A 26,187-nucleotide genomic window follows, 5' to 3' on the forward strand; every position below is an offset into this window, starting at 1 on the left:
GTTAAACAAAAGCCCTAATAACCACCTTTGGAATAGCTTAAATTATAGAGAAATCAATGGTATAAGCAAGCAAAAACTAAAACAAGGTATAGTTACTGCCAATATACTCCTAAGGACATCTTTTTGTAAAATCACATTGCAAATAGGCAAGAGCAACTAAAAATTCTCCTTCAGAATCTTAATGGTAGAATTAAAAAGTACAATGAACAAAAAGATTAGGAAACAGAGGTAAAATAACCCTCCCCCAACAAGATTTGGATTGTTGTATTTTAACACTCAAACGTTAAAATCACTGCATGGCTGAAGTCAACATGGACAAAGTTGAATAGTATAATGAAAAGGTAGGAAACACTAAACACCCATCTTACTCCAATTCCCATGGTAAGGTACACTTACAAAAGGTTTTTTTTAGTATTTTAAACCTTTTGAAAGACGTAGCATCCACATTTAAAACCTAAATACAATCCTGAATAGTCAAAAGAAAAGTTTATCTAGAGTATACCAAGTCGAAACCAGCTTCTCATTTTATTCTCAAAATTATTAGACTTTAACAGTTAATTAAATGACTCAGATTCAGAGCAACCGTTGGGTAAATTGTAATTTTTTTATTGGAAAACAAATATACAACTTGGAATGGATTTGAGGCAAATTGTGCCATAAGCAGATTTTCTTTAAGTGGCTAAAACAAAGTTTAAAAAGCAAGTAACAATAAAATGTTTCTGGTACAGGACCAGCAGTACAAAAAAATAGTGTACGAGTACCTGGATAAAATACACCCGTTTTGCAATAGTGCAACTTTTAAGAACATATTGTTGACTGTCCATAGTCCACGCAGAGTTACAACTCCACACTTCAACAACAACATGCTGACAGTTCCTAAAGAAAACTACTTTTAAAAAGGCATAACCCAGATGTTCCCTCATTTGACCAACTCCATCTAAGTTTAGATGTGCAGAAGGGCTTAGATATATCCAGAGTAAGCCACATGCAACATGTTACTTGATCAATTTTCTAAAATAAGGTTTCAGGACAATGACAGTAAGATAAGGGAAGAAAACATGGAGGAATGAAGTCCTAATTACTATACATGCATATTTTTTTGACAGTAGGGAGAAACCTTTTACAGATAAGTTACAAACAAAGAAAAGGCAAATAAACAATTTTGTACAAGAAATTTAACACATTCTGTACAACGTCTTCACTTTGCTGTCATCATTTGTACAAACTCTGAAAAAGAAAAAGTACATAAAAGTTGAGTCAATGGCCAAAAACTGACAAAACCAATCACATTTACTGAGCCACTGAGCAGCCTCCATTCCCCTTTCTCTTTCCTCAGAATTATCATGAAGTACAGAGGCTGGAATTTCATAAACCACAATTATTCACTGTTAGTAATAAATAAGCCAAATTAATGCTTTAGATAAGCTATTATAAAAAGAAACATTCTTAGCTCTATTTTAGTGTAGACTTGAATTTTAAGTTACTGGATTACAGGTCAATATGGTAACTGCAGTGCTATAACCTAGGTTCAACTTTCGGAATGTTAAATTTTCTAAGTTATGTTGTGAAAAAATATAAGGCAAAGGTTTTACTGGAAATCTTTTAATTTCCACATCTTGCTTCCTGCTATGGCCATCCCAAAGCTTACAGTCAGGTGATACTTCAGAATTGAAGTGTACAGGAAACAGTTTCAGGCTCAAGCCGATTTGAGGAAAAAAGAGAATCCAGTGGATTCAGAGGAAATAAGTCATCTTAATTTCATTTTAGGAAATTCAGGAAAAGTTTGATGCTTTCCAAACTATTCCAAAAATTGTACAGTGCTTCCCAAACTTTAATGTTAATATGAATCACCCAGGAATCTTATTAAAATGCAGATTCTAGATGTAGGAGTGGAACCTGAAAATAGTGAATATTTCTAAAAAGTTCTCAGGTGAGACAGTGATATTGCCTAGTCTGCAGACAACACTCTGAATAGCAAAAGGTTAATAAAAATACAAGGAACTGTTTTAGCATCCCTATTTTTTTTTGGAGGTGGGGGGAGTCATTAATTGAGCTATTAGAAGCACCTTTAACTTAAAAATTAAAGCACAGAATGAGGCAGTGAGAGTGACTTACCTTCATAGTTTACTTGACCATCACCATCAATATCTGCTTCCCTGATCATTTCATCAACCTCTTCATCTGTTAACTTCTCTCCAAGGTTTGTCATCACATGGCGAAGCTCTGCTGCACTAATATAGCCATTGCCATCCTAGAAAAAAATTTATAGTTTCTGAGTAAATTTATAGCCTTGAGTTGAAATAGAAATTTAATAAGTTTACTAAATTTCACATTAGGGTGAAATATACTTTAGAAAGCCATACAAACTATATCTACAAATGGCTGACCTTCAAATTAGATGTCAACTAAGAACAAAGCAGGATGTCCTCTATTGAAATCACTATTTCCTACTTCCAAAGTCAAGTAATGCCTCTTTTGCCACAAGATAGATTAACACAATACCTATGTTATTAGAAAATCTAAGTTTATACTGAATTCCTAAAAACTTCTGCTTGGTATCGGAAGTATATTGGTAAATCATTAAAAAAAAGTCTTGATAAGGGGTCCTAACATCTTCATTTCATTCTCAAATTAAAATCTAACATATCCAGTCCTTGAATACCTACCTTGTCAAACACACGGAATGCTTCTCTAATTTCTTCTTCACTGTCTGTGTCTTTCATTTTTCTTGCCATCATGGTCAGAAATTCAGGGAAGTCAATCGTTCCATTACCTGAAATGGTTTTAGTTGAAACATAAAATGCCACTTCAACCCTCTCCCATCCCCCCAAATTAAGAAGACTTACCATCAGCATCTACTTCATTGATCATGTCCTGTAACTCTGCTTCTGTGGGATTCTGCCCAAGAGACCTCATCACAGTTCCCAATTCCTTTGTTGTTATAGTTCCATCACCATCCTTGTCAAATAGTGAAAAAGCTTCTTTGAATTCTGTTAGAAAGACCACAATCCAAATCTACATGTTAGCAATCAAAAGTAACCTCCTAAACGGAATATATTAACTCTTAAAACTAAGATATATAGAGATAACACTTGAAATGGAATTTTGATTCCAAAAAAGTGGGAAAAATTTGTGAAAATTATTTTAAACATCTTCGGCCAATCATACCAGTACATTCTTCTATCAATCTATTAGGAAGTTTTTTATTTAAAATTTCACAGAAAACTCTAATATCTAAACCAGATAAAAGTAAAATTATTCTAGGTTGAAAGAGGAAAAGAACTAAATCTCCAAATGACTGGCTTCTCTACTGGTCACTGAAGGTGCTCTGCGGAACATAATTCAAAACCATGGATCTAACCCACACTCACAGTATAAGACTTATCAGTACCAAATACATATCTGTAGGAGTAATTATACTGTTTATATGCACAGTACATTTAGAGTTACCCTCAAAAGTTAAAATTATGTCTAAATCAATCATCTGCTAAATTAAAAACAAAAAAACTTTAAAATTCAGAACAATATGCAATAGGTCAGTTTCCTTTCCCAGAAGGCAGAATCACTAAATAATCTATAATGATGTGTTACCAATGGGCCAATCAAGACACTAATGTCCAGGTTAGCTAAATACTCTATCATTGAGAACAAAATAATAATTTACATTTTTCTTTAGAATATAAAACTCCAACCATGTAGAGTGAAATATATTATTCCTTAAGATCTTCTTATAAAATTATGTTGCTTCTAATCAATTTACCACTGGATTACATGGAAAGCTGCTGGAGCGACACCTCCAGACTACCCGGCTTCACCATTTATTTTACAAATAGAGAAACTAAAAGACAAAATTTGGTACTGCAAAGTCATACCAATGACTTAATAACAAAGCTAGTACTTTCTGAGTAAGACATTTTCTAAAACAGCAGTTCCCAACCTTTTTGGCATTAAGGACCACTTTCCTGAAGACAATTTTTCCACAGGTGGGGAGGCAAAGCTCAAGTAGTGATGTGAGCCATAGTAAGCGGCTGTAAATACAGCTGAAGCTTCCCTCAACGCAGCTCACCTCCTGCTGTGCAGCCTTGTTCCTAAGTTTCACAGTTTCATAGAAGACAATTTCTCTATGAACAGGTGTGGGGGTGGGGAGGTAGAGATCAAGTGGTGATGTGTGGCCTGGTTCCTAACAGGCCACAGACAGGTATTGGGCCATGGCCCGGGGCTAAAAGATATTTAGACCCTATCAGCAAGCAAATACAAAAGCAGTTTCAAAGTTCATCAGGCCATTAAGCATCCTCAAAATATATCTATACATTTGAAAATGTATATGTGATACATGTTTAAGAAATAGTGTACTTTCTCTTACAGTCCAAGGCCATTTATTTTCTGCCTGTCTATCCCTGCTCCAATGCTTATACCTTCTAGTTTAACTCCATCATACTACCTCTTCTCTGGACTCAACTAGTCATCCGCAGATTTTGCCATTAACATATAAATATCTTTACATCTCTTAGCCTAAAACTAACTTCAAACCTTAGTTATATTTTAAGTGCTTGTCCTTATTCCTCCCGAAATTTTGAAAGGCATCTTACATCAATTTCCTCTCTCTTATCAATCTATACTAAACTTACAGCTCCAACTCAACAGCTGAAAATGCCAAGTCCAACAAAGACCTAAATCCATCAAGTAACCATACGTTACTAGCAATGTAATCTGGGCAAGTTACAAAACCTTTTCTGCCTCAACTTCCTCATTTTTGTTAAGTGGGTATAACCATTTAGGAATTAATATGTGGGGTAACAGTCTAACATGCCTACCTGGTCACCCCATCAAAAAAAAAAAAAATTCATGTGTAAAGCACTTAGAAAACTATGTCTAGCAAATACTTATTAATGTCAGGAAAAAGGTGATCTCATTTTCCTGCAGCATCCAAAGCTGCACAAAGAACTTTGAAACCTCAGTTGGCTTTTGTAACAGTACTTTTGATTTTCTTCCTACTGTATGCTGCCAAAGGCTCCTAACCATCTCTTACATGTAGATGTGACCCATTTTATCCCTGCCTCCCACCTTTTTTTTGCTTCTGGGCCATTTCATCTATGCCCACTTACAATGAAGACTTCTTATTCTTTAATCCACTCATCTCTCTCATAACTTAATACCTTTATTTCTGTCTATAGGCTATCTCCCCTAGCTAACCTCAAGATGTACAAATTCTATACTTCCCCAGCAACCCTACAGATACAAGCAAAAAGGAGCCACTCTAAGTTTTTTCCCTATGGTATCTGTCAACAAATCTTGTTGAATTCTACCATCTAAATACTGCTTGATTATTTTTCCATTTTTCTAGAACCAGTATTTTGGTTCAAGGTCCTATTATCATCTTTTGCCTGGACTATTACAACTACCTCCTAACTGCATGTTCTTTCTTTAAAGTTACCCACATAACTGTGTGGGTCCTATTATCTTTTGAGACTACTATGTTTACTTTCTTCTACTTAAAATCTTTTAATTGCTTAGCTTTATTTAGATCAGGTATCATTAACTAATTATAGTAATTTGCTACATTCAATATTAATAACATAGTTCCATTCCATATCAGAATTCCATATGGAATACAATATTCCATATAAATAGTTTCCAGAGTAACTCAGTATCAATCAGAAGAGCTTAGTATCACACTTATGATTGATTTTTATAAAAACAGTATAAAGTGCTAACCTAGACCAACCTAATGACAAAAATAGATCAGGGAGTTCCCACCTATAAATAGCAGGATTTGATAAAGACATTTCCATTTTCCAAGTTTTTTTTTTTTTAAGAGGCAAAAAAAATATTATCTAGAAATGAATAAACTATTAGGGTTTGAACACACAGTATCACCCAATGACATAGGTTACAAGAAAAATTTAAAAATTAGAGATGAATCTGTTTACATTACATTCTCTGCTATACTACTTAACTATGGGCATTTTTTATCACCACCATTAACTGCACAAATTCCCAACATTTAACTAGCAATAATCACCTATTATATGATTTAAATAAAAGTTAAAGTCTGGATACTACATGGCAAGAGGTTATCTGTATATGTTCTAAATTTCAGTAAATTTTAAAATCTAATAATGCTTAAAATGTTTGCTAGAATAAGTAAAAGCAGAAAAAAAATATCTATGCTATATCTATCATTTATGCATGCAAGAAAGGAATAAATGGTATTTTTAAAGTTTGAGCTTTATTCCAAATTTCTATTTGTATTTTTATACTAAGGAGTCAGAAATAGATATAAAAACTTCTTAAAATAATAAACCACAGGCCGGGGGCAGTGGCTCACGCCTGTAATCCTAGCTCTCTGGGAGGCCAAGGCAGGTGGATTGATTGCTCAAGGTCAGGAGTTCGAAACCAGCCTGAGCAAGAGCGAGACCCTGTCTCTACTATAAATAGAAAGAAATTAATTGGCCAACTAATATATAGAGAAAAAATTAGCCGGGCATGGTGGCGCATGCCTGTAGTCCCAGCTACTCGGGAGGCTGAGGCAGAAGGATTGCTTGAGCCCAGGAGTTTGAGGTTGCTGTGAGCTAGGCTGACGCCACGGCACTCACTCTAGCCTGGACAACAAAGCAAGACTTTGTCTCAAAAAAAAAAAAATAAACCACAAAGTAAAATTTAAATTCACCTGCCTTTACAATTCACCTGTACTTCAGAACCAGCATAATCATTATGCATAGAAACATAATTCTAAACAGTAACCCTCAGGAATAACTTGATATATAATAAACCCTAGAGTCAAAACCTAAATACACAATAAAGAGAATAGGTCCTGGCAGGGCTCGGGGGCTCATGCCTGTAATCCCCAACACTCTGGGAGGCTGAGGCAGGAGGATTGCTTGAGCTCAGGAGTTCGAGACCAGCCTGAGCAAGACAGAGACCCCGTCTCTGCTTAAAAAAAAAAAAAAAAAAAAAAAAAAAATAGAAAGAAATCAGCTGGACAACTAAAAATATATAGAGAAAAAAATCAGCTGGGCACAGTGGCACATGCCTGTAGTCCCAGATATTCGGGAGGCTGAGGTAGGCGGATCACTTGAGCCTAGGAATTTGAGGTTGCAGTGAGCTAGCCTGAGGCCACGGCACTTTAGCCAAGGGCAAGAGTGAGACTCTGTCTCAGGAAAAAAAAAAAAAAAAAAAAGAACAGGTCCTGAACATCACAGAATAGCTACCTTCTACATAATTGATAGGTATAAGGGACCTCCCAAAATCCATCTAGCTATGCCAAAATTTAAACTTTCAGGGAAGTCTCCCTATCATTCAAGTTAGGAACCCAGGACCCTTTCCTAGTTTATTACATCAATTTATAATTTTTTTTTTCTTTTTTAGGAGACCGTGTGTCCTGGTATCAATTTATAATTTTATTAAAAAAGGTTATTATGACACAGTTACAATGAAAGAAAAATCAAATGACTGTTTACTAACTTCTACTTATTTAGAAAATTCTGAAAGTAATAATCCCTTAAAAGTCAAACATGCATCAAGACCTTGTTGGCACTTTATGTTAACTACTGCTATAAAACTGAGTAAGGTTAAGACTTTATCAAACAAATTTGGACCCTCAAAGTTTAATAAAGGTTTAGGTACACAGTTCTTTTAAAAAAGAAAAATTCTTGTACATTTTTCCTATCAGTCTTCCAAATATCAAACAAACACCAACAGCTAATGACATCATGGCAAAGTCATCAGCAAAATTAACTTGTTAGTGATGTCACACTAGACTGGAGTACTCTTTAGGACCAGTAGCACAAATAATTTTACTAACTTCACTAAACAAGTATGTTTTGTTCCTAGAACAAGTTATTTGTTGTTAGAATTCCTAAACAAATCTGTAGTATAGATTATCAAATGATGATAAAAAATACCTTAATATATTCAATGTTGCATTGCATGTGTGAAGCCAAACCTTTTTTTTTTTTTTTTGAAAGAACAAATGTATATCTTAGACTTCAAGATGTTACTGGTCACCAGCAATAACAATTTACCAGAAAGAGAAAAACACTGGCCTTCACCTCAAAGGTAGACATTGAAATATACCAAAATTGGGAGGAAGGGACTTGGGGAGAAGGCAGAAGAGTTCTTAGAATAGGGTAGCAGTGTTCTAGAACATTTGTGTCACTTATGTATGAAATTACCTATTCAAGAAATATTTATTCAATGCTTACTATGTGGCAGGCACTGGGGCTATATAATATCAAACAAAAAGGTCCCTGATCTCAGGTGACTTTTAGTTAACAAAAATTTTGGTTCCTCCACCCTAGTTGTTAACTAAAGCCTGGACTCCGAGGAATGGCTCTTTAAAGAAATCTGTGATCTAGGAAAAGGAGGGGTAAGGAGAGAACATAAGAACAGATTTTTTTTTCCCCACGCCCATTAAAAACCTAATTTTACGATGGGAGCCAATGAAAAGACAATTTACCTTAAAGACATTGTTCTGATGAACTACAAGTATTCTTCATAGAAATATTATCAGTCGTTGAAGACTGATCCTCGTAAAAAGTGTTGTGTGTTTAGGAAGGCATTAAATGACTATTAACTATGAAAGAGGCACCTTGATTAAACACATGTGCTACCCTAAAGTGAACGTGCTGTGCTGTGTACAGTAGGTGTAACTAACTACCTGATTGAGAATACTTAGAAATGAAAAGTGTATCAGAGAAGGTCAGAGTTTAAGACTGAGGTCAGGGCATGGTGGCTCATGCCTGTAATCCTAGCACTCTGGGAGGCCGAGGAGGGCAGATTGCTCGAGGTCAGGAGTTCGAAACCAGCCTGAGAGAGACCCTTTCTCTACTAAAAATACAACGAAATTAATTGGCCAACTAAAAATATATATACAAAAAAATTAGCTGGGCATGGTGGCGCATGCCTGCCAGCTACTCAGGAGGCTGAGGCAGTAAGATCGCCTGAGCCCAGGAGTTTGAGGTTGCTGTGAGCTAGGCTGATGCCACAGCACTCACTCTAGCCTGGGCAACAAAGTGAGACTCTGTCTCCAAAAAAAAAAAAAAAAAGGTGGGCGTGGTGGCTCACACCTGTAATCCTAGCACTCTGGGAGGTCAAGGCGGGAGGATTGTTCCAGGTTAGGAGTTTGAAACCAGCCTGAGCAAGAGCCCGTCTCTACTTTAAACAAAGAAATTAATTGGCCAACTAATATATATAGAAAAAATTAGCCAGTCATGATGGCACATGCCTGTAATCCCAGCTACTTGGGAGGCTGAGGCAGGATTGCTAGAGCCCAGGAGTTTGAGGTTGCTGTAAGATAGGCTGACACCATGGCACTCACTCTAGCCTGGGCAACAAAGTGAGACTCTGTCTCAAAAAAAAAAAAAGACTGAAACTATTAGACAGCCTGAGCTCATTTGTGAAAGAGACACTACATAAAAAACTATTTCCAAAAAATTCACATTTCATTGATACATTTAAAAGTGGTATAACAACAAAAAAAAATATTTCTGAAGCTCTGATTGCTTCAACACTCAATACATCTAATTACCAATCCCAGAAGGTAAATCGCAGGTTTAAGCCAAATTACCCAATAAGAAAAATAAAACCCCCTTAAATTTGGTCCTTAATATCAATAGCTTTCTACTTTATACAGTTGTATCAAACATTTGTGATGAATATTTGAAAAGACGTCATTTCTGGTATCTTCCAAATTTTTATATTTATGGGGGCAGGGAGCATGCTTTCAATAGGCTGTATAATTGACTTCCAACAGGGTTTCTCAGTTTTCTACAGCATTTTTTTAAAAATGCTCAAGCTTTTGCGCTCTTATCAAACTCCTTGCTTACTGGGAAAACTATGGCAGTTAAACTGCTTGGTGCTCATGCTAGTAAGTCTCTAATGAAAGGAAAAGAATAGTTTGAGAAGTATGTCAACAGTGCAATTAATTCAAAAAAGAAAAATGTAATGTTTCCCCAACATTTTGACATTAACCAGCCATCTCAAAGTATTAGAATAAAATCAAAAGTACTAATGTTCACATGGCACGGCATGAAGACAACCTGACGTGGGATTTTATGCAATAATTTCACATTATTTCCATAGCAAACTAAAGGAGACAAAATTTAAGAAGCTTCATTTCAATAGCTGTTACTACTTTTTAAGACCAAATTCAAATTAGTACAGCAACATCTATAAAAGAGAATGCTAACTTTTGAATCTAAGTTTTTCATTAAAACAATGTTTTTTTCCCTAATTATATAAGCAATTCTAAGGTTAAAATATTAGCCAATTTAAACTAGGGTAAATTGAATGTTCATTTTCTCTCTATGTTTCAAGTTACCTTAGTTACTTCCTGCCCCTCCTTTTCATGTGGGGACTGATGTGGAGTTGCAGTGTTAACTACCCCAGAATCCCTGTTTTATATAGTATGGTATTCTTCTCTCACACACACACTCACACAGAGGGAAAAAAAAAAAAAGACTACCACTACACCACCAGGCTCCAAAAAGTATCCACATAGACTAAAATATTAACACATGTCTTTAATTGCAGTTAGCCCCACACATCTTGTTGACATTATCACCTGGCCAAAGCAGGTTGAATTACTGTATTACATTACACCCATTTGTCAGTACCTACCACATACATTCATCAAGTGAATTCTTTCATACACCTTATTCTGAGGTTATTCAATTTATATTAAATCCAACTGGTACAATCTAACAAAGTATTTCTCACCTGCAATCTGCTCTTCAGTCAGTTGGTCAGCCTACAAAGAGATCAAAGAGATATGTAAATAATTTGGGAATATCTAGATTAGCAGTTACAGAAACAAGTTTAAAAACTTTCAAGGTTCAGCATGTACAACTTTCAGTAAGTTCAACATTGCTTAGTATAAAGCAACAAACACAGGTGAGTAAAAATATGTCAAGCTGAGCTGTCCTGACTCCAAGTTTAAGATACACAAATTGTTTCACAATACTTTTGAAGCATAAAAAGAGTGGCTAGCTTTTACTACTTCTTACGTGACAGGCAAATGCAAAGAATCCAGGGTTCCAAATATCTGAACTTCAATATTTACCAAATATTAAGTTCGGTGATCCATTTTCTCTTTATTTTTGAAATCCCAAAGTAAATCTAAGGTTTGTCATGTTTTTATAGCACAAGGAGAGCACTTGACTTTGCTTTAAAAAATATTTTTAGTCTTATGCTAAAACCCATTATAAATGTTATCTTTATTCAACCTTCACACTAACCCTATAATGGTATTATCAGCCCCTATTTTACAGATGGGAAGAGAGGCTTGGGTTAAATGGGGGAGGCGGAGGGCATAAAATTAGCAATTAACAGAACCAGGATTAAGCATTAAAGTGTCAGACATACCCAGTAACTTTACGCTTTTAATTTTGAGCACCAAAATATCTCTGGGCTCCTTGTTCTGGTGGCCTTCATCTTTTAATGTTTCACTGCTTATTAGTACATACATCCATAAAGCAACTGCTTATGTCGTACCCAAGGACACTGCCAAGAAACAGACTATCTGAAATCCCTACCAACATAGAGTCAAGTGCACTATACTTAATCCTTTCATTTTTTCATAGGGGAAAGAAAAATAGATATTGCCTAGTTTCACTCTTTTTAAATGAACACACCCCTGGGGAAAGTTCACACTTGAAAGTGAAATGGCCTCACATTTTCTCTAGGGTACAACATGAGAAAACTTGAGAAGGAACCCAGAAACAAGTTTCTCTTCCATGTTCAACAATTTTGATTTGACCACAGTTATCAACTGAATTCACTTTTACTTTTTTAATAAGCCAAAAAGCTGGAAAGTTAAAATTGAAAAGCCAATGATTAAGTTCAAATGCAGAAGTTTATAAGATTAAAATATATCTACTGCTCAAGGTCAGGAGTTCGAAACTAGCCTGAGCAAGAGCAAGACCCCGTCTCTACTATAAATAGAAAGAAATTAATTGGCCAACTAATATATATATATAAAATTAGCCGGGCATGGTGGCGCATGCCTGTAGTCCCAGCTACTCAGGAGGCTGAGGCAGGAGGATTGCTTGAACCCAGGAGTTTGAGGTTGCTGTGAGCTAGGCTGACGCCACAGCACTCTAGCCTGGGCAACAAGCGAGACTCTGTCTCAAAAAAAAAAAAAAAAATATATATATATATATCTACTTTTACCCTTACAAATCCCAACCCTCCACCAACAGATTTTTGGTGTAAAGTCAGTTATAGATTGTTTTCCCTATGAATAGATTTAAAATCCAGCAAATTCACTGAGTCAAATGTTTACTTTCTTATAACAGAAGCTACAGAGGATTTACTTCTAGTCTGATTGCATTTTGCAGGACTCCCATCACATTTCTGAAGGAATGGCATGGTGAGGAAAAAGCACAAAGTTCTGAGTCACAGTTAGGCTGGTATCCCAGCTCTGTCTCTTAAATAGCTGTGTGACCTTACACATGTTACTCAACCTTTCATAGTCAACTTTATCTATAACACAAGAATACAATACCTACCTTTGCAGGGCTATTGTGCAAAGTGAAATGCTATGTAAAAAGCTAACAGAAAGAGTTAAATGGCAACTATTATTTTATATAAATTAACTAAAGAACTTGCACTATTAAATATCAACCTGACTAGCACAATTTCCACACAGAAGGTAGGCATGTATGGCATTATCAAGCCCTTTACACCAAACCTATCCTGTTCAATGTTAACTTTGTTTACTTTAATAAAGCTGAGAAAATTTGTGCAAACTGAAACCAGGGACAGATGTGGCATGTGAAGGATGCAGCAGGTAAAATCAGTTTAAGACAAAAATTTTGAGCTCTGCAGCACCTGTGGAAGTTAAAGGAATGATTGCTATGTACAGGAATGGAGTCAGGATTGTTCTCTCAACATTGTGGGGGGAAGATTTTTGGGAAGCCTCATATACACGAAAGATGAAAAGGCCTTAGGAAAAAACAGGTATGTTAGCAATAAAAGAAACTTTAAAATTGTCCAATTTCACTTGCAAAGTCAAAATTTAAGGATCTCATCTTGTCTGGCTCCAAGCAAATGCAATCTCAGAACATATTATAAAAATGAACTAAACACATAAAAGACTAAGTTACTCACATAACCTGAAGCTCTCAATTTTGCTTGGAAGGCTGAGAAGTTTTTGTATTTACTACTTATCCCGACTTCAAGTTTCAAAATAAACTTTACCAGCAACATTCAGATTAAAGTCTGCTAAAAGTAACAACTTCCTAACTTTAACTTTTCCAACTACTGTACAAATAAATTTGGCTCTTCCTTCTGTCTATGGAGAGTGCCATTTTCATAATCAGAAGAATTATACTTTTGGGAAAACTCAAGCTCATTAATATGTTTATCTCAGTAAAGTGGAGATTAATTCACTAGAGAGATACTAGTTCTCACTTCCTTATTTCTGCAGCTGATACAATCCTTCCTACTGCTTTTGTCACTCCAAAGAAGGCTTCTAGGCATTAGCATACTTTCTAGGTTCCACCAGACCTAGTGAACTAGAATCTGCATTTTGGAGAGACACAGGTGATCCATAACACTGAGAAGTACTAATCTGTATTACATAAGTGACCCGAAGTGAATACATTATGTACCTATCAAACATTTCCTAATAGCATTGTATTCAAAAGTAGGTATAAATACTTTATCTAATGAAAGGCGGTAAAAAAAAAAATAACTTAAGTTCTTAACTGACACAATGTATGAGTCCATAGGCTTGCAATGAAACACAAACTGCTATCCTTCATCTGTTCCTGACTGATCATTCCCCACTAGTGCTTCTTAGATACAACAAAGGCTTCATATGTGAAGTTTTTCCTACACGTCAGGGTATTTGTTCTGTCTATATCAAAAGCATTAGGGTGAAAAGATAGCCTTAATTCTGACAGACCAGCACTTACTACATAGCATCTTGGACCAAATTTTTAGAAAACACTAAAATAAAATGGCTTCATAAAAATTAAGGCCTTTACTAAAGGCCTAAATTCTAGCTGAAGCTAGAACTTTCTATATTTTAATAGAACCATAGCTAATTCTTTGATTTTCTGAGACTAATAGGAGACCTTGCAGCTTAATAAAATTTAGACTCAAGTGACAAAATCTTCTACCTCTTCACAATCTTTTACTAATCTTCCTTAATTCAGTGAGCACTGACTACATTTAAGACCAAGAACTACATGAGCCATCTTATTCTACTTCTATATCAAATAAATTTTTATTATTTAACCTGATGTAGTCCTAGTTCAAAATCTCTAATTATGAAGTTACCTCAGGACCATTTTCAAATTATTAATGATGACTGTCAATTTAACCAAAAACCCCCAAAGCAACAATAATGCTATAAAAGCATTTAGATACAAACTATACATTACCCAGAATATCTACTGGAGTTCTTGATTCAATTATCAGAAATGATGAAAAGGCCTTACGCTTCATATAAATTTTCTTAAAGGCTTTCTCCATAAATTGGACTGTTGATTACCTATAAAGTACATCTTAAAGATTGAGCAAATTCCACCAGCATATGCAAAATTCAGAGTAACATGATTTAAAATATAAAGATGGAGTGAATCCATCAAACTTAAATGAACGCCAGTTTTGTCCAAGGTGAACTCCTCTCCCCACACCCATACAGGCTGGAGGTTTCAGTTGGCAAGAATCCCCAACTCCTGTTTAAGATGTCACCTTGCCTCACGGACACACCCATCGTTGTAACCACTTGGCAGAAAGAAGCACAAAGTATCGCAAATTATCGCCCTCATTAGTTTTTTTTTTTTAAACGGAAAGAACATGATTTCCAGTCTTTAGGGGATAAGCAAATGCTTCTCAAAATTCCCAGCTCCCCCCATACACTCTTCTACCTCTACAGTATTTGACAGTCACTACTGTACAAATAAATTCAACTGTGTTTTGAGATCTGTCAATTTCTATATTGAAATCTGAGTCATTTTCAAAAGGGCGAGATGCTGTACGTGGTAGTGGTTTTAAGTTGTCGAGAAGAGGATATAGACAATGGTTCTTTACAAAGGGATCCATCCAATAGTGGTAGTCACCCCAGAGCTTGCTTTCGCTCCGTGGTTAACAGAAGGCGCCTTTCGAACCCTAGCTAGAGCCCAATACTTTCCCTAAAGATATGTGAACTGCGAGGAAGCGCCCGACTTCAGACATAAAACTCATTTCCTTCAACAACAAAGCCAATTTAAATAAAAAAAAAAATGTTTTAAACATGCAGCCAGGGTGGTGGAAGAGGGCCCCAGATGGAGTAGAAAGATCTGGGTTGCCAGAGGGGCACAGGAAACTGTCCGGGACCCTCCCCCACCCACGCCCAAGACCCGCCCCGCAGCGCCCCGGAGACCTCCGCAGTCCTGCAGGTGCCAGCGCAGCAGCTGGGGCGCGAGCGGAGCCGAGCGGGGCGGCGGCTCCCGGCCCCGCGCGGCGCTCGCCTGCCCCGCCCCCACCGGCCGCTCCCTGCGCCGCGCGGGCTCGGCCCACACAGCGCGCCGCCCGCGCGCCCCCCAGACCCCGGCACGCGGGCTAACGGCGGCGCCGGCGCTCGCTCCGGGGCCCCGCGCGCTCCTCCCGCCCCCTCGGCGCATGGCGGGCGCAAGCGGACAAAGGCGCTTCCTGGCGCCCGCACTAACCGTCCGTTGGGTGTTTGAATCCGGCCTCCGGCTTGACCTTTCGCGACAGCCGACCAGAGGCTCTCCGCGCTCCCTCTCCCCTCCCTACCTCCCCATGTGCGGGGCTGCACCCTCTCCCTCACCCACGCTCCGGCCGAGCCCCGAAGGGACCTGTGCGTCCGGCCCTCAGTTCACCAGAGGAAGCCCCCCTGAGGAGAATGGGGGTGGGGAGCACCTGCGACACAACCGTCACAGGCGCCCCCGGCCTCTTTCGCGCCATGCCTTTGGCGAAAACCACTCCCTAAAGGTGTGAAGGAGGCGAATTCCCTTTCTCTAGTCAATTCGCTTCGGCCTCTTTCCCCCACAGGCCAAGCGCCGGCAGCTTAGCGACGCACTCACCATGCTGCAAGCGCTACTGGTTTCCGAGACGCGACCACACAACCACTCGGCTCGCTAGCTCCACTCGGACTAATTCTCCTCCTCCGCCCCCAGCGCTTCATAAACACCTCCCTCCGTCAGATCCCTCCGCCGCACCCCAGATAACGGAACGTCGCAAACGAGTCCCGGCCAACCTCCTCCCCTCAAACTCTTCTGGGGACCCTGTTATTCACAGCTATTTGGTCGACGAGGCATGAGATAAAGGAAAGTGGGCAAACGGATGACGTAAGAGGGTTTCATTCCCCAGAGAGCCGTTAAAAGGTCGGTAAAGTCGCGCCTGAGGGGCGCTACTTTGCGGCGCGGAGGAGCATCGCGGTGAGGACGCGTCACCGATGGTCGTTGAGCCGGGCTCTGATTGGCTGGTTCGTACCTGCAATGCGTCACTCGGGCTCGCAGCCGCCGCCGCCGCCGCCGCCGCCAGGACTCGGTGCGGCTTCTGCCGTTGCTGCTCCGGCAGCGCTGTCCTGGCAACTGCGCCAGGCGGCAGAGTCGCCTACTTTGCGCTTGGCTGGAGGACCTTTCTCTTCCACAAATCTTTCCCTGGCACACTCACAGAGATTCTTTCCCGCCCCTTATTGAAGACTAGACGAAAACACCTTGAGCTGATAAAGAATGAAGCTGAGAGACTCCCAATAAACGCGTATCTCGCGTTCAGCTTCTCAAACGTAGTGTTTGGGCCTCCTGGGAGCCACACATTTTCCATTTCGCTTCCTCACAGAACCCATGGAGATCTGGGCAAGGGCGACTGCAGCTGCTCAGCTGACTAATCTAAAAGGGTCTTCCGTTTATACTTCCCCTTCGCCTTCCTTGGCAGGAGTAACTTACCAGAAAAGTCACTCAAAAACACAGTCTCCAAGATTTTGTGGGATAGGACTCTCCAAACAGTCCCTTGATTATTGTGGAATGATAGGGTTCTAGCTTGAAGTCAGACCTGGGTATGAGTCTTGGTGGGTCTCTGTCTTAGATGTATGACCTTGGAAGAATCACTGGATCTTTGGCCTCACTTGTAAAATGGAAGCAAAAAGACTTACCTGGAGAGACTATTATAAGAATTAGAATTATGTGAAGATTGGAGTTAATATAAAATATTAAGGTACCTGACACAGGGTAGGCCCCCAACACTTGCCTTCCCCTTCGTAGTGAATTTACCCTTTTTGGGTCTCTAACCAGATTTAAATGGATATTTTTAAAACCACATAAAAATTAGTTCCTTGGTCCCACCAAAAATAAGCAAGGATATGCATAACCTGGAATATTTAACAAGCACATCATGAACAGCTACTATGTGAACTCAATTTAAATATAGTGTAATTGTTACTATAGAGGGGGCTTACAAGGTACAGAGGTGAGGACTTTGGCTCAGAATAGAGATGCCAGAAAGGGTTCCTAGAGAAGATGACTCCTAAATTAAGTCATGATAAATAGGCTAAGAAAAGGCAGGGAAGAAAGAAGGAAGCAAGTTCTAGGTGAAGGAAATAATAGTAAAGGCCCAGAGGTGTGCAGCTGTATGGCATGATGGAGGTTAGGCATAACTAGAGCCCAAAGTAGATGGCCAGCTGCCTTAGGGAGAGAGGACACTGGGGAGTTAGAGAGAAATAAGATTTAATGCCCAAAATGCAGTTCCTCAAGAATGCAGAATCTCAAGAAGGTTTACATGTTGGTACAATCACAGCACAGAAAGAATCATCTTAGGCCATGTCAAGGCTTTAACATTTCACAGTAAAAAGCACAGGTGTGTGGACCCTTGAAACCTAGTGAACATTTTTTAGCAAGCCAAGGTAAAATCTTGCCTACTGAGAAGAAGTCTCTCTTCAGAATATTTTTCCGCCCAGCAAGACTATTTCTGATGCTCTCTAACAGCTGTCTGAAGGTTTCAGTGGAATTTAACCTTCTTTAGCCAAGTTAGACATTTTCTCACACCATCAAAAGTTTTGTTTTGTTTTTTTCTAGGCCAGAGATGGGCCCTCTTTCTTTCAGTCATGCAAACCAGACATTAAATGCTTTTCCAATTAGCATTGGCAACCCTGTGACCTTCCTTTTGGATGAATGACCATTCAACAAAAACTCAGGACCCTGTGCTTCTATTGTTCTTGCTAATGTGGTGATGTAATGATGGTGGGGAAAAGGAGATTTAATTACCTTTATCCTACAAATGAAATACCACTGAGATATAATGTTACTTAAAAGTGGGCACCTCTGCTTCAGAATCTGAGCTGAAAATGGAGCCCTAAGGCTACCATTCCATTACTCCGCATTCCTCAGAAATTTGTCTCTGATTCCTCCTGACATCCTCAGATGGAAGAGCCATCGATGATCTTTACTTTCAGCTTAGTCACTAAAAATATTCTCTCTTTACACAGTATCCCATTAGTATGCAGTGATTTTACTGCATGAAATTTTTAATGATGGGAAATTGAATGGCAAAATGAATAATCACCTCCTCTAGAAAATGAATTTTTAAAAAGAATGATGAATCACGTGTAACAAGTACGTCCTTATGTCTAATATACAGGTGCATGTTCAGAGATTTATGTGTTGAATGTAGGAGCTTTTTAACAAATATCTGAAAATGAAATATATTTGCTACAGAAGTACGTAAAAGTTCTTCCAGGTTTCCTAGGTTGAATTTCAGTAAGACTTCTCTTGCAGAAACTTCCTTGCTGACCTCTCCAAGAAGAGAAAGAAAATGAGAAAAAATTCAAGAGTTACATTTGAAGCCATTGTGGTTTATGCATATTTGAGACTGTTCCAAGCCAACTTATTTATAGAGCATTTGTCTTCCACAAGATGACATACAGTGCTGCCTGACTTTGGCAGTTGCCAGCTGAGAAGCAAAGTTGGTGACAACCACCACGTCAAGGCCTAGAAGGTGGTTGTCTTTCTCTGTTCCCCTCCCAACTGGTAAGATCTTACAGCTCTTTACCTTTGCTCATCTTGGGAAAATGAGACTGCACTTCCTGTCCAGACCTCTTCCTCAATTTGCAGATCAGAGAGCCCTATCCTTTGATGCTTCCTTCCCATAGCTTCCCCCTCCAGCCAGTTGTACTAATGAACAAGAGTAGAGGGACTCACAGTAGCATTCTTGAACATAGGGCCTGTGAGTTTCTTAACAGGTGAAAGAGATAAGCCCTAAATGTCCTAAGGTATCGAATTATGTAATGAATCAACTTCTCTCTTATGCTTCTGAATGGTACTAGTTATATATATACCAACCTTGAGAGAATTGAGAAAATAGTACTGAAATCATTTTCTTGTTCTATGGTTCAAATAAGGAACCCTGGTTGAGAAAGTTAAGCTATTCTTCTTCCAGGATTATGAGATAAAACAGAACTGGGACAGGAATCCAGCCTGGTCATGTTTTGCTGTGACAAGAGTTGAAGAGTATAGGGAAAGAGCTGACTCCTCCAGACACCTTGAATGGGCTTATGCTCACATACACACAGGAAAAGTTGGGGGCCTTACGTTTTGATATTGACATACTGCCTTTCATTTATTTGCTCATTCAGAAAAATGGAAATGTCAATTTAGGGTGACCAACCTCCTGGGTTTGTCTAGGACTGAAGAGTTTCCAGGGATGCTAGACTTTCAGTGCCAAAACCAAGCAGTTCCAGGCAAACCAGGGTGATTAGTCACTTGAGAAACCATTACCACTTATTCAATAACTAACAGTAGCGTATTTTGTGCTATAAATGTGCTGAGATAAAGATGAGCATAGTAGAGCATGGAAGCATATCAGGACAACCTGATAGGCAAGGGGGGGGGACTTCCTATAGAATGTGATCCCCAGGAATTTGAATAGAGGTGAAGAAAGAGGAAAAGGGTATTTGAGGCAGAGAAAAGAAACCCAGAGGAACAGAGACATCATCATTACCACCCCCATCATCATCATCATCCTCAGGTCCACTCTCCAGAGCAGACTGCCCCTCTGGGGTACACATTCCTAGGAGAGTGGACCCGAGTAGGAAGCCTACACAGGTGCTGGAAGCAGGCTCTGGGCTGTCTGAGCAAGGAATTCTGTGATCCTGGGGAGCTGGAGTCATCTAGAAGGGGTGGTGGAGTGTGGCCCTGGGTGAGGAAGTCCCCTTGGCCTGCATGGCGGGGTGTATTTGGAGGAAGGCCAGAGCAGGGCCCTCAGGGAAGCTAAGGCAGCCCCTCCTTTACTCAGGTCTACAGGCAGTCCTGAAAATGCCTGCTGGGGACCTCTTCCTAGAGGCCCTCAGGCCCTAAAATATCACATCCAAAACCAAATCCATCATCTTTTCACCAAAATGGAGACCACCTCTCCTCTATTCTGGTCTCATTGAAAAGCAACTCACACCTGTGAGGTGGCTCACGCCTGTAATCCTAGCACTCTGGGAGGCCGAGGCGGGCAGATTGCTCGAGGTCAGGAGTTCGAAACCAGCCTGAGCAAGAGCGAGACCCTGTCTCTACTATAAATAGAAAGAAATTAATTGGCCAACTAATATATATAGAAAAAATCAGCCGAGCATGGTGGCACATGCCTGTAGTCCCAGCTACTCAGGAGGCTGAGGCAGGAGGATCGCTTGAGTCCAGGAGTTTGAGGTTGCTGTGAGCTAGGCTGACGACACGGCACTCACTCTAGCCTGGGCAACAAAGCGAGATTCTGTCTCAAACAAAAAAAGAAAAGCAATTACCTGACCCTATCACCAAAGCCATGCTGAACTACTCCCAGGTATCTGGATGTGCTGTGCTCTTTCCCAGTGTCTTTGCTGTGCTGCTCTTTCTGCCTGGACAGTCTTTTCCCCTTTCCCACTCCCTGCTGAACAAATATCTGCTCATCCTTGACCCAAGCATCACACCCCTATGAGGTCTCCCTAACTCCACCAGCCCCTGTCCTTTTGGCTGAGAAATAATTACTATCTTTCAAAATATCCTTAAGACACTCTGTGGTATTGTTTCCTTATGGGTTGGTTGCCCCAACCAGACTGAGTTTCTTGAGGGACCATAATTATGTTTGTACCCTTACCACCTTGCAAAGTGCTGGGATATAGTTGATGCTCAATAAATTTTGTTGAATGAATAGATGAATGAAGGAACAAAGATATATCATCATTTTTACATGCCTTTTCCATATGGCTTTTAATAAATTCTCAGAAGATTTTTACAAATTATGAGTTTCCTTATAAGTAATAAGAATCTTTTTTATCAGAGAAAGTATCCAACAGGACCATACTAATCTTTTTATTTAAGTTATTATTTAAATTAGTTTGAAAATGCTAAATATGTACTTATTCAAATACAGTTTTCATCTTCCTTGGGGTTTTTTTTTTTTTTTCTGTATATTTTTAGTTGTCCAGCTAACTTCTTTCTATTCTTAGCAGAGACGGGGTCTTGCTCTTGCTCAGGCTGGGCTTGAACTCCTGAGCTCAAATGATCTGCCTGCCTCAGCCTCCCAGAGTGCTATGATTACAGGCGCGAGCCACCGCACCCAGCCTTCCTTGGGTTTTTTAATGTCATTGTACAACAATTGTTTATACACTGTTTAAATTGTATTTTTTTCTCATTTAGAAGACTTGCAGTTCAGACTGTATTAGCTGCATGAAATTAAGAATTAAAGCAATTAGCTGGCCACAGTGGTATACACGTGTAGTCTCAACTACTTGGGAAGCTGAGGTGGGAGAACTGCTTGAAGCCAGGTGTTAGAGACTAGCTTGGACAACATAGTGAGACCCTGTCTCTAAAAAAACAATTAACTATCAGATAATTAAGCTGAAAAAAAATGTGTGCTTTCACTCTCTGAATGGTGAGATTGATGTTTTTGGTATATTGTTGGTAGTTACGTGGAGGTGGGAATTTTCGCAAATTTTAACTTTATTTTTTTCATATTGGCATGATTTTTGAGTATCTTTTGGCTGTATTGATAGGTAAAAATTGGGATGTCCGTTTTCAAGGCTGGGAAGTTGGCATTGTTGAGGACTTCTCTTTCTTCTCATTGTTTTCCATTTCCATCTGACTAACTGATGTTTCTAGGCTCTGCTTATAGAACTTGGAGTAAATCATTGTTTGCTTTGAAAGATTTTTAAATGTTCTAATTGAACTACCTACCCAACTTCCTTCAAACCTTTTTTCCTGTGTCAATACTGTTTATGCCATGTTCAGTATCACATTGTGTACTATATCTTCCATGGAACTGTTGGTACAATATCGGTTTGGAAGCTCATCTGCCATTTTGCTCTCTATTTGAGATGCACTTACCTCTCCTCCGAAGGGAGACCAGGAACCAGGGGCAGACAGTCTGAGAAGGTGGCTGTAAGCCCAGTGAGGCCATGGGACCAAATGTGTACCTTTTAAGGCTTGATTGAAAGGGTATACATTAATTTCTGGACTTGCTGAATCCCTCATATTCGTTTTTATTTTTGATGCTCTAAAATCACGTCAGTATAAGAAAGTATATTTGCTGGGAAATTGTCACCTCTTATGGTTTCAGAAAACCTGTAGAGGGCTTTCCTGGAAAGGAAGAGCTTGGTTTCCCCTCTGTATGAGAAAATGGGAATCACTTAAGAAAGACATCTTCCTTCTTTACAGCATAGATGTGCCCCTATTCCAATAACAGGATTGATTAAGAATGAAAGAGCTTCTGTTTTTCCAGGTGTAAGCTTTTTAACTGCCAAATAATTCCTCAGCAATTTGGTTTTCAATTTAATTTGAAAAATTTCAAATGTACGGAAAAGTTGAAAGGATAGTATTAATGTAATAAAGCACTCATATACTATATTAATATAGATTCGGCAATGGCTAACATTTGCCACATTTGCTTTTCTTTTTCTATTTCTGTCTGTCTCTTTCTTTCTCTCTTCACACACACATACATACACACACATACTTCACATACAGATGTGCAGATTTTTTGGCTGAACCATTTGAAAGTAAGTTGCACCGTCATACTTTACCTCCATATTTCAGCATATTTCTCCTAAGAATAAGGACATTTTCCTACAAAGCCACAACACTGTTATCACATTTTTTAAAAAATTCCACATCAGCCAGTGGTGGGGAGCGGGGGTACGCATGTCTGTAGTCCCAGCTATGAGGGAGGAGAATCACTTGAGTCCAGGAGTTCGAGGCTAGCCTGGGCAGCATAGTGAGACCCTATCTCTAAAAAAATTTTTTCATGTCCTCTTAGGTTCAATCTGTATTTAAATTTCCCCAGTTGTTCCCAAAAAATGTTATTATATTATATAATATTAATAATATTATTATATTATAGCTGTTTTATTTTTCTAACTCTCAACAAGGGTCATACTTTACAAGGTGGGTGATGTCTCTTTAGACTCTTAATTCTTTCTTTCTTTCTTTTTTTTTTTTTTTTTTTTTTTTTTTTTGAGACAGAGTCTCACTCTATTGCCCTGGCTAGAGTGCCATGGCATCAGCCTAGCTCACAGCAACCTCAAACTCCTGGGCTCAAGCGATCCTTCTGCCTCAGCCTCCCAATTAGCTGGGACTACAGGCATGCACCACCATGCCCAGCTAATTTTTTCTATATATTTTAGTTATCCAGCTAATTTCTTTCTATTTTTAGTAGAGACGGGGTCTTGCTCTTTCTCAGGCTGGTCTCAAACTCCTGAGCTCAAACGATCCTCCCGCCTCAGCTCCCAGAGTGCTAGGATTATAGGCATGAGCCACTGTGCCTGGCCTAGACTCTTAATTCTTTTAATCTAGATCAGTTTTCCCACCTTTGTTTGTCTGTTTCCTTATTCATGACATTGATGTTTTTGAAAAATCCAAGGCAACTTTTTAAACATCCACTTTTTAGATTTGTCTATTTCTTCATAGTGTCATTTAACTTGTATCTCTATTCCCTGTATTTCCTATAAGCTATTAGGTTAAAAGCTTGACAAGATTCAGGTTGAAGACTTTTGGCAAAAATACTTCACCGGTAATATCTGTGTATTTCACACTCCATAATCTCTAGAGCATGTAATAGCAATTATTCTACTATTTGTGATGATAAATTTGATCATTTAGTTAAAGTAGCATCTACCAGACCTCACTGTTGTAAATGTACATTTTCTACTTTTAATTAATATGTGATCTGTGGGGCAATACACTGTCACCAGGTAACTATCCTGTTTTCCAACAACTCTTCAATCTAATGATTTTATCATCCATTGATGACCCTTGTCTAAATCAGTAATTACATTGTAAGTTACAAAATCATGGTTTTTCTATTCTATTAATATAATTATATATGTATATGTATATAAGCGTTTTTTTAAATAAATATTTTCCTTTCCCTTTCTCTCTTTTTGTGAGCCTTATTGTTGACTGGTGGATTTTTTTTTCAATTCAGCATATTATAATTAGTTACATTCATTTTAATTTTTCATATTTAAGTTGTCCCACATTTATTCAGTATGAGCTGTTTAGGCCACCTCCTGTATCCTTTTGACATATCTCCTTAGTGTTGGGGTATTTTCTTCCTTTCTGACCCAAAATGTTCCAGATTCACCTTGTACTTTCTCTGCCCAGACTTAGGATCAGACATTTTATTCAAGGATCCTCAGAGACTTTAATTGAATCCTTTTTTTAATTCCAAACTTTTAAAAAGTCATCATTCTGTATTTGTTGTACTCATCCTGTCCATAAACACTTCAATGGTTTTCCCTAGGTCTTCAGAAATTTTTCTTCTCAATATGACCTTTGTCCTAGACTCTGGTTCTTAGTGTTCAATTCTTTGTGCTATCTCTGTGTAGCTCTTAGCATCTCTTTCAGTTCTTCCCCAAGGTGTCATATTTTGGGGTATAGAAAGTGAGCACTGGATGGATCAAACTAGAATATGGATAATATCACAAAACCCATTAGTAAGCTGCAGGTGAAAGGCCAGGTAGTCAGGGCCTGGACAAGAGAAAAGCACAGAACCTCAACAGGCAGGATACAATCATACTGCCCTTGGCAGAGGCCACTTCTTCCTGTAGCCCCTATTCTTATCCTCATGCTGCTGTTGCTTTATGCTGCCTTCCTGGAAGACAGGGAGGACTAGAGAAGAACAGGAGTTTCCGTTATTCCCAGAGTTCAGTGCTGAGGCCAAGGAAGAAAAGGAGTGAGAGCTACTCCCCCCAGGTCCCCAAAGACTGTTCCAGTATTCATATGAACCCATAATACTATTATTTTGACTGTATAGGAAATGCCTGTGTTAATTTTTCTCTTATGTTCCTGTTTAAGTTTCTATATTTGAATATATTTTGTCTGGACTTACTGTATCTTTTAGTAATAAATAAAACTTGAATAATTTTACTTACCAGTGATTCCTAATTCTTCTTATCATATTAAAACTCTTAACTGGGAACTAAAGGTCTCCTTCAGCTGTATCCTTCTGTATCTAGTGGTGTGACCTCCCAGCAAGTGCTGCATTATATCTCCCCCTCCCCAGCAAGTACCTCATGGGCTATGTCCTCATCTGTCTCTTTGAGTCATTTGACATTTTACAGAGAACCCATCACTGCACAGGGACTCAGGAAGTAGGGATTTGCCTCCGTATCACCAACTAGCTGTGTCATCTGGGCTAAGTCTCATAGCCTCTCTTGGCCTCAGATTGCAAGCATGTCGCATGATCTCTTGACTTTAAGGTCCCTTTTAGTGAGTGAGAGAGAAAGAGAGAGACAGAGAGAATATCTCCTAGGAATCGTTTTCCTCAAATTATGGATTGAGTAGGAACAGATGTCAGAGGTCATTTAATGCAACTCTGTAATGAGGAAATTAAGACTCTGAAGTTGAGGTGATTTGCCCAAGATCTCGCATATAGTTGGAGGAAGAGTCAGGTCTAGAACCCATTTCTCTGTCTCCAATCTAGTCCCTTGTATACTATGCCAGGCTGACTCCCATCGCCAGCCTGTTTAAAATTCTGGTATATCTCTAAGCCGGCCAGAGCAACTCCAGTAATCCCCATCTCCCACCCTTCTCAACTTTGTGTGTGTTTTTATTACTTCTCATTATATTAACAGTAACTAACATTTTCAAACACTATACCTATGTTCTAGGTACTGTGCTTTTACATTTGGTATCACATTTATTTCTTATGTGACTTTTAGGGTCAGTTCTACAGCTACTCAAGTTTATAGATGGAGTAGCTAAGTCTTAAAGGATTTACATA

General features: G+C 38.9%; 1 protein-coding gene across 2 annotated transcripts; it reads right to left on the bottom strand.

The window, feature by feature from the left end:
* Window positions 1-993: 993 nt before the first annotated feature.
* On the bottom strand, window positions 994-16,550 carry CALM2 (calmodulin 2). 2 transcript variants are annotated; one of them, XM_076000723.1, is made up of 6 exons: window positions 16,447-16,550; window positions 10,720-10,750; window positions 2,847-2,990; window positions 2,667-2,773; window positions 2,116-2,251; window positions 994-1,227 (listed from the first exon to the last, which is right to left on the bottom strand). In XM_076000723.1, the coding sequence occupies exons 3-6, from the start codon at window positions 2,914-2,916 to the stop codon at window positions 1,199-1,201; spliced, it is 342 nt and encodes a 113-aa protein (XP_075856838.1). In that variant the 5' UTR covers window positions 2,917-2,990; window positions 10,720-10,750; window positions 16,447-16,550; the 3' UTR covers window positions 994-1,198. The 2 variants fall into 2 exon arrangements, with proteins under 2 accessions (XP_075856838.1, XP_020143606.2); XM_020288017.2 differs by lacking the exon at window positions 16,447-16,550 and adding an exon at window positions 16,038-16,161.
* Window positions 16,551-26,187: the final 9,637 nt, after the last annotated feature.

Source organism: Microcebus murinus, chromosome 3, assembly GCF_040939455.1.
Source record: "Microcebus murinus isolate Inina chromosome 3, M.murinus_Inina_mat1.0, whole genome shotgun sequence".
Taxonomy (NCBI): domain Eukaryota; kingdom Metazoa; phylum Chordata; class Mammalia; order Primates; family Cheirogaleidae; genus Microcebus; species Microcebus murinus.

What these genes read in the sequence shown, in the direction of transcription:
- CALM2 (XM_020288017.2), bottom strand. An exon ending in GACTGAAGAGCAGATTGCAG is followed by an intron (nt 2,991 to 10,719) that starts GTGAGAAATACT and finishes TCTTTCTAACAG; the next exon opens with AATTCAAAGAAGCTTTTTCA. An exon ending in TGGTCAAGTAAACTATGAAG is followed by an intron (nt 1,228 to 2,115) that starts GTAAGTCACTCT and finishes TTTCTTTTTCAG; the next exon opens with AGTTTGTACAAATGATGACA.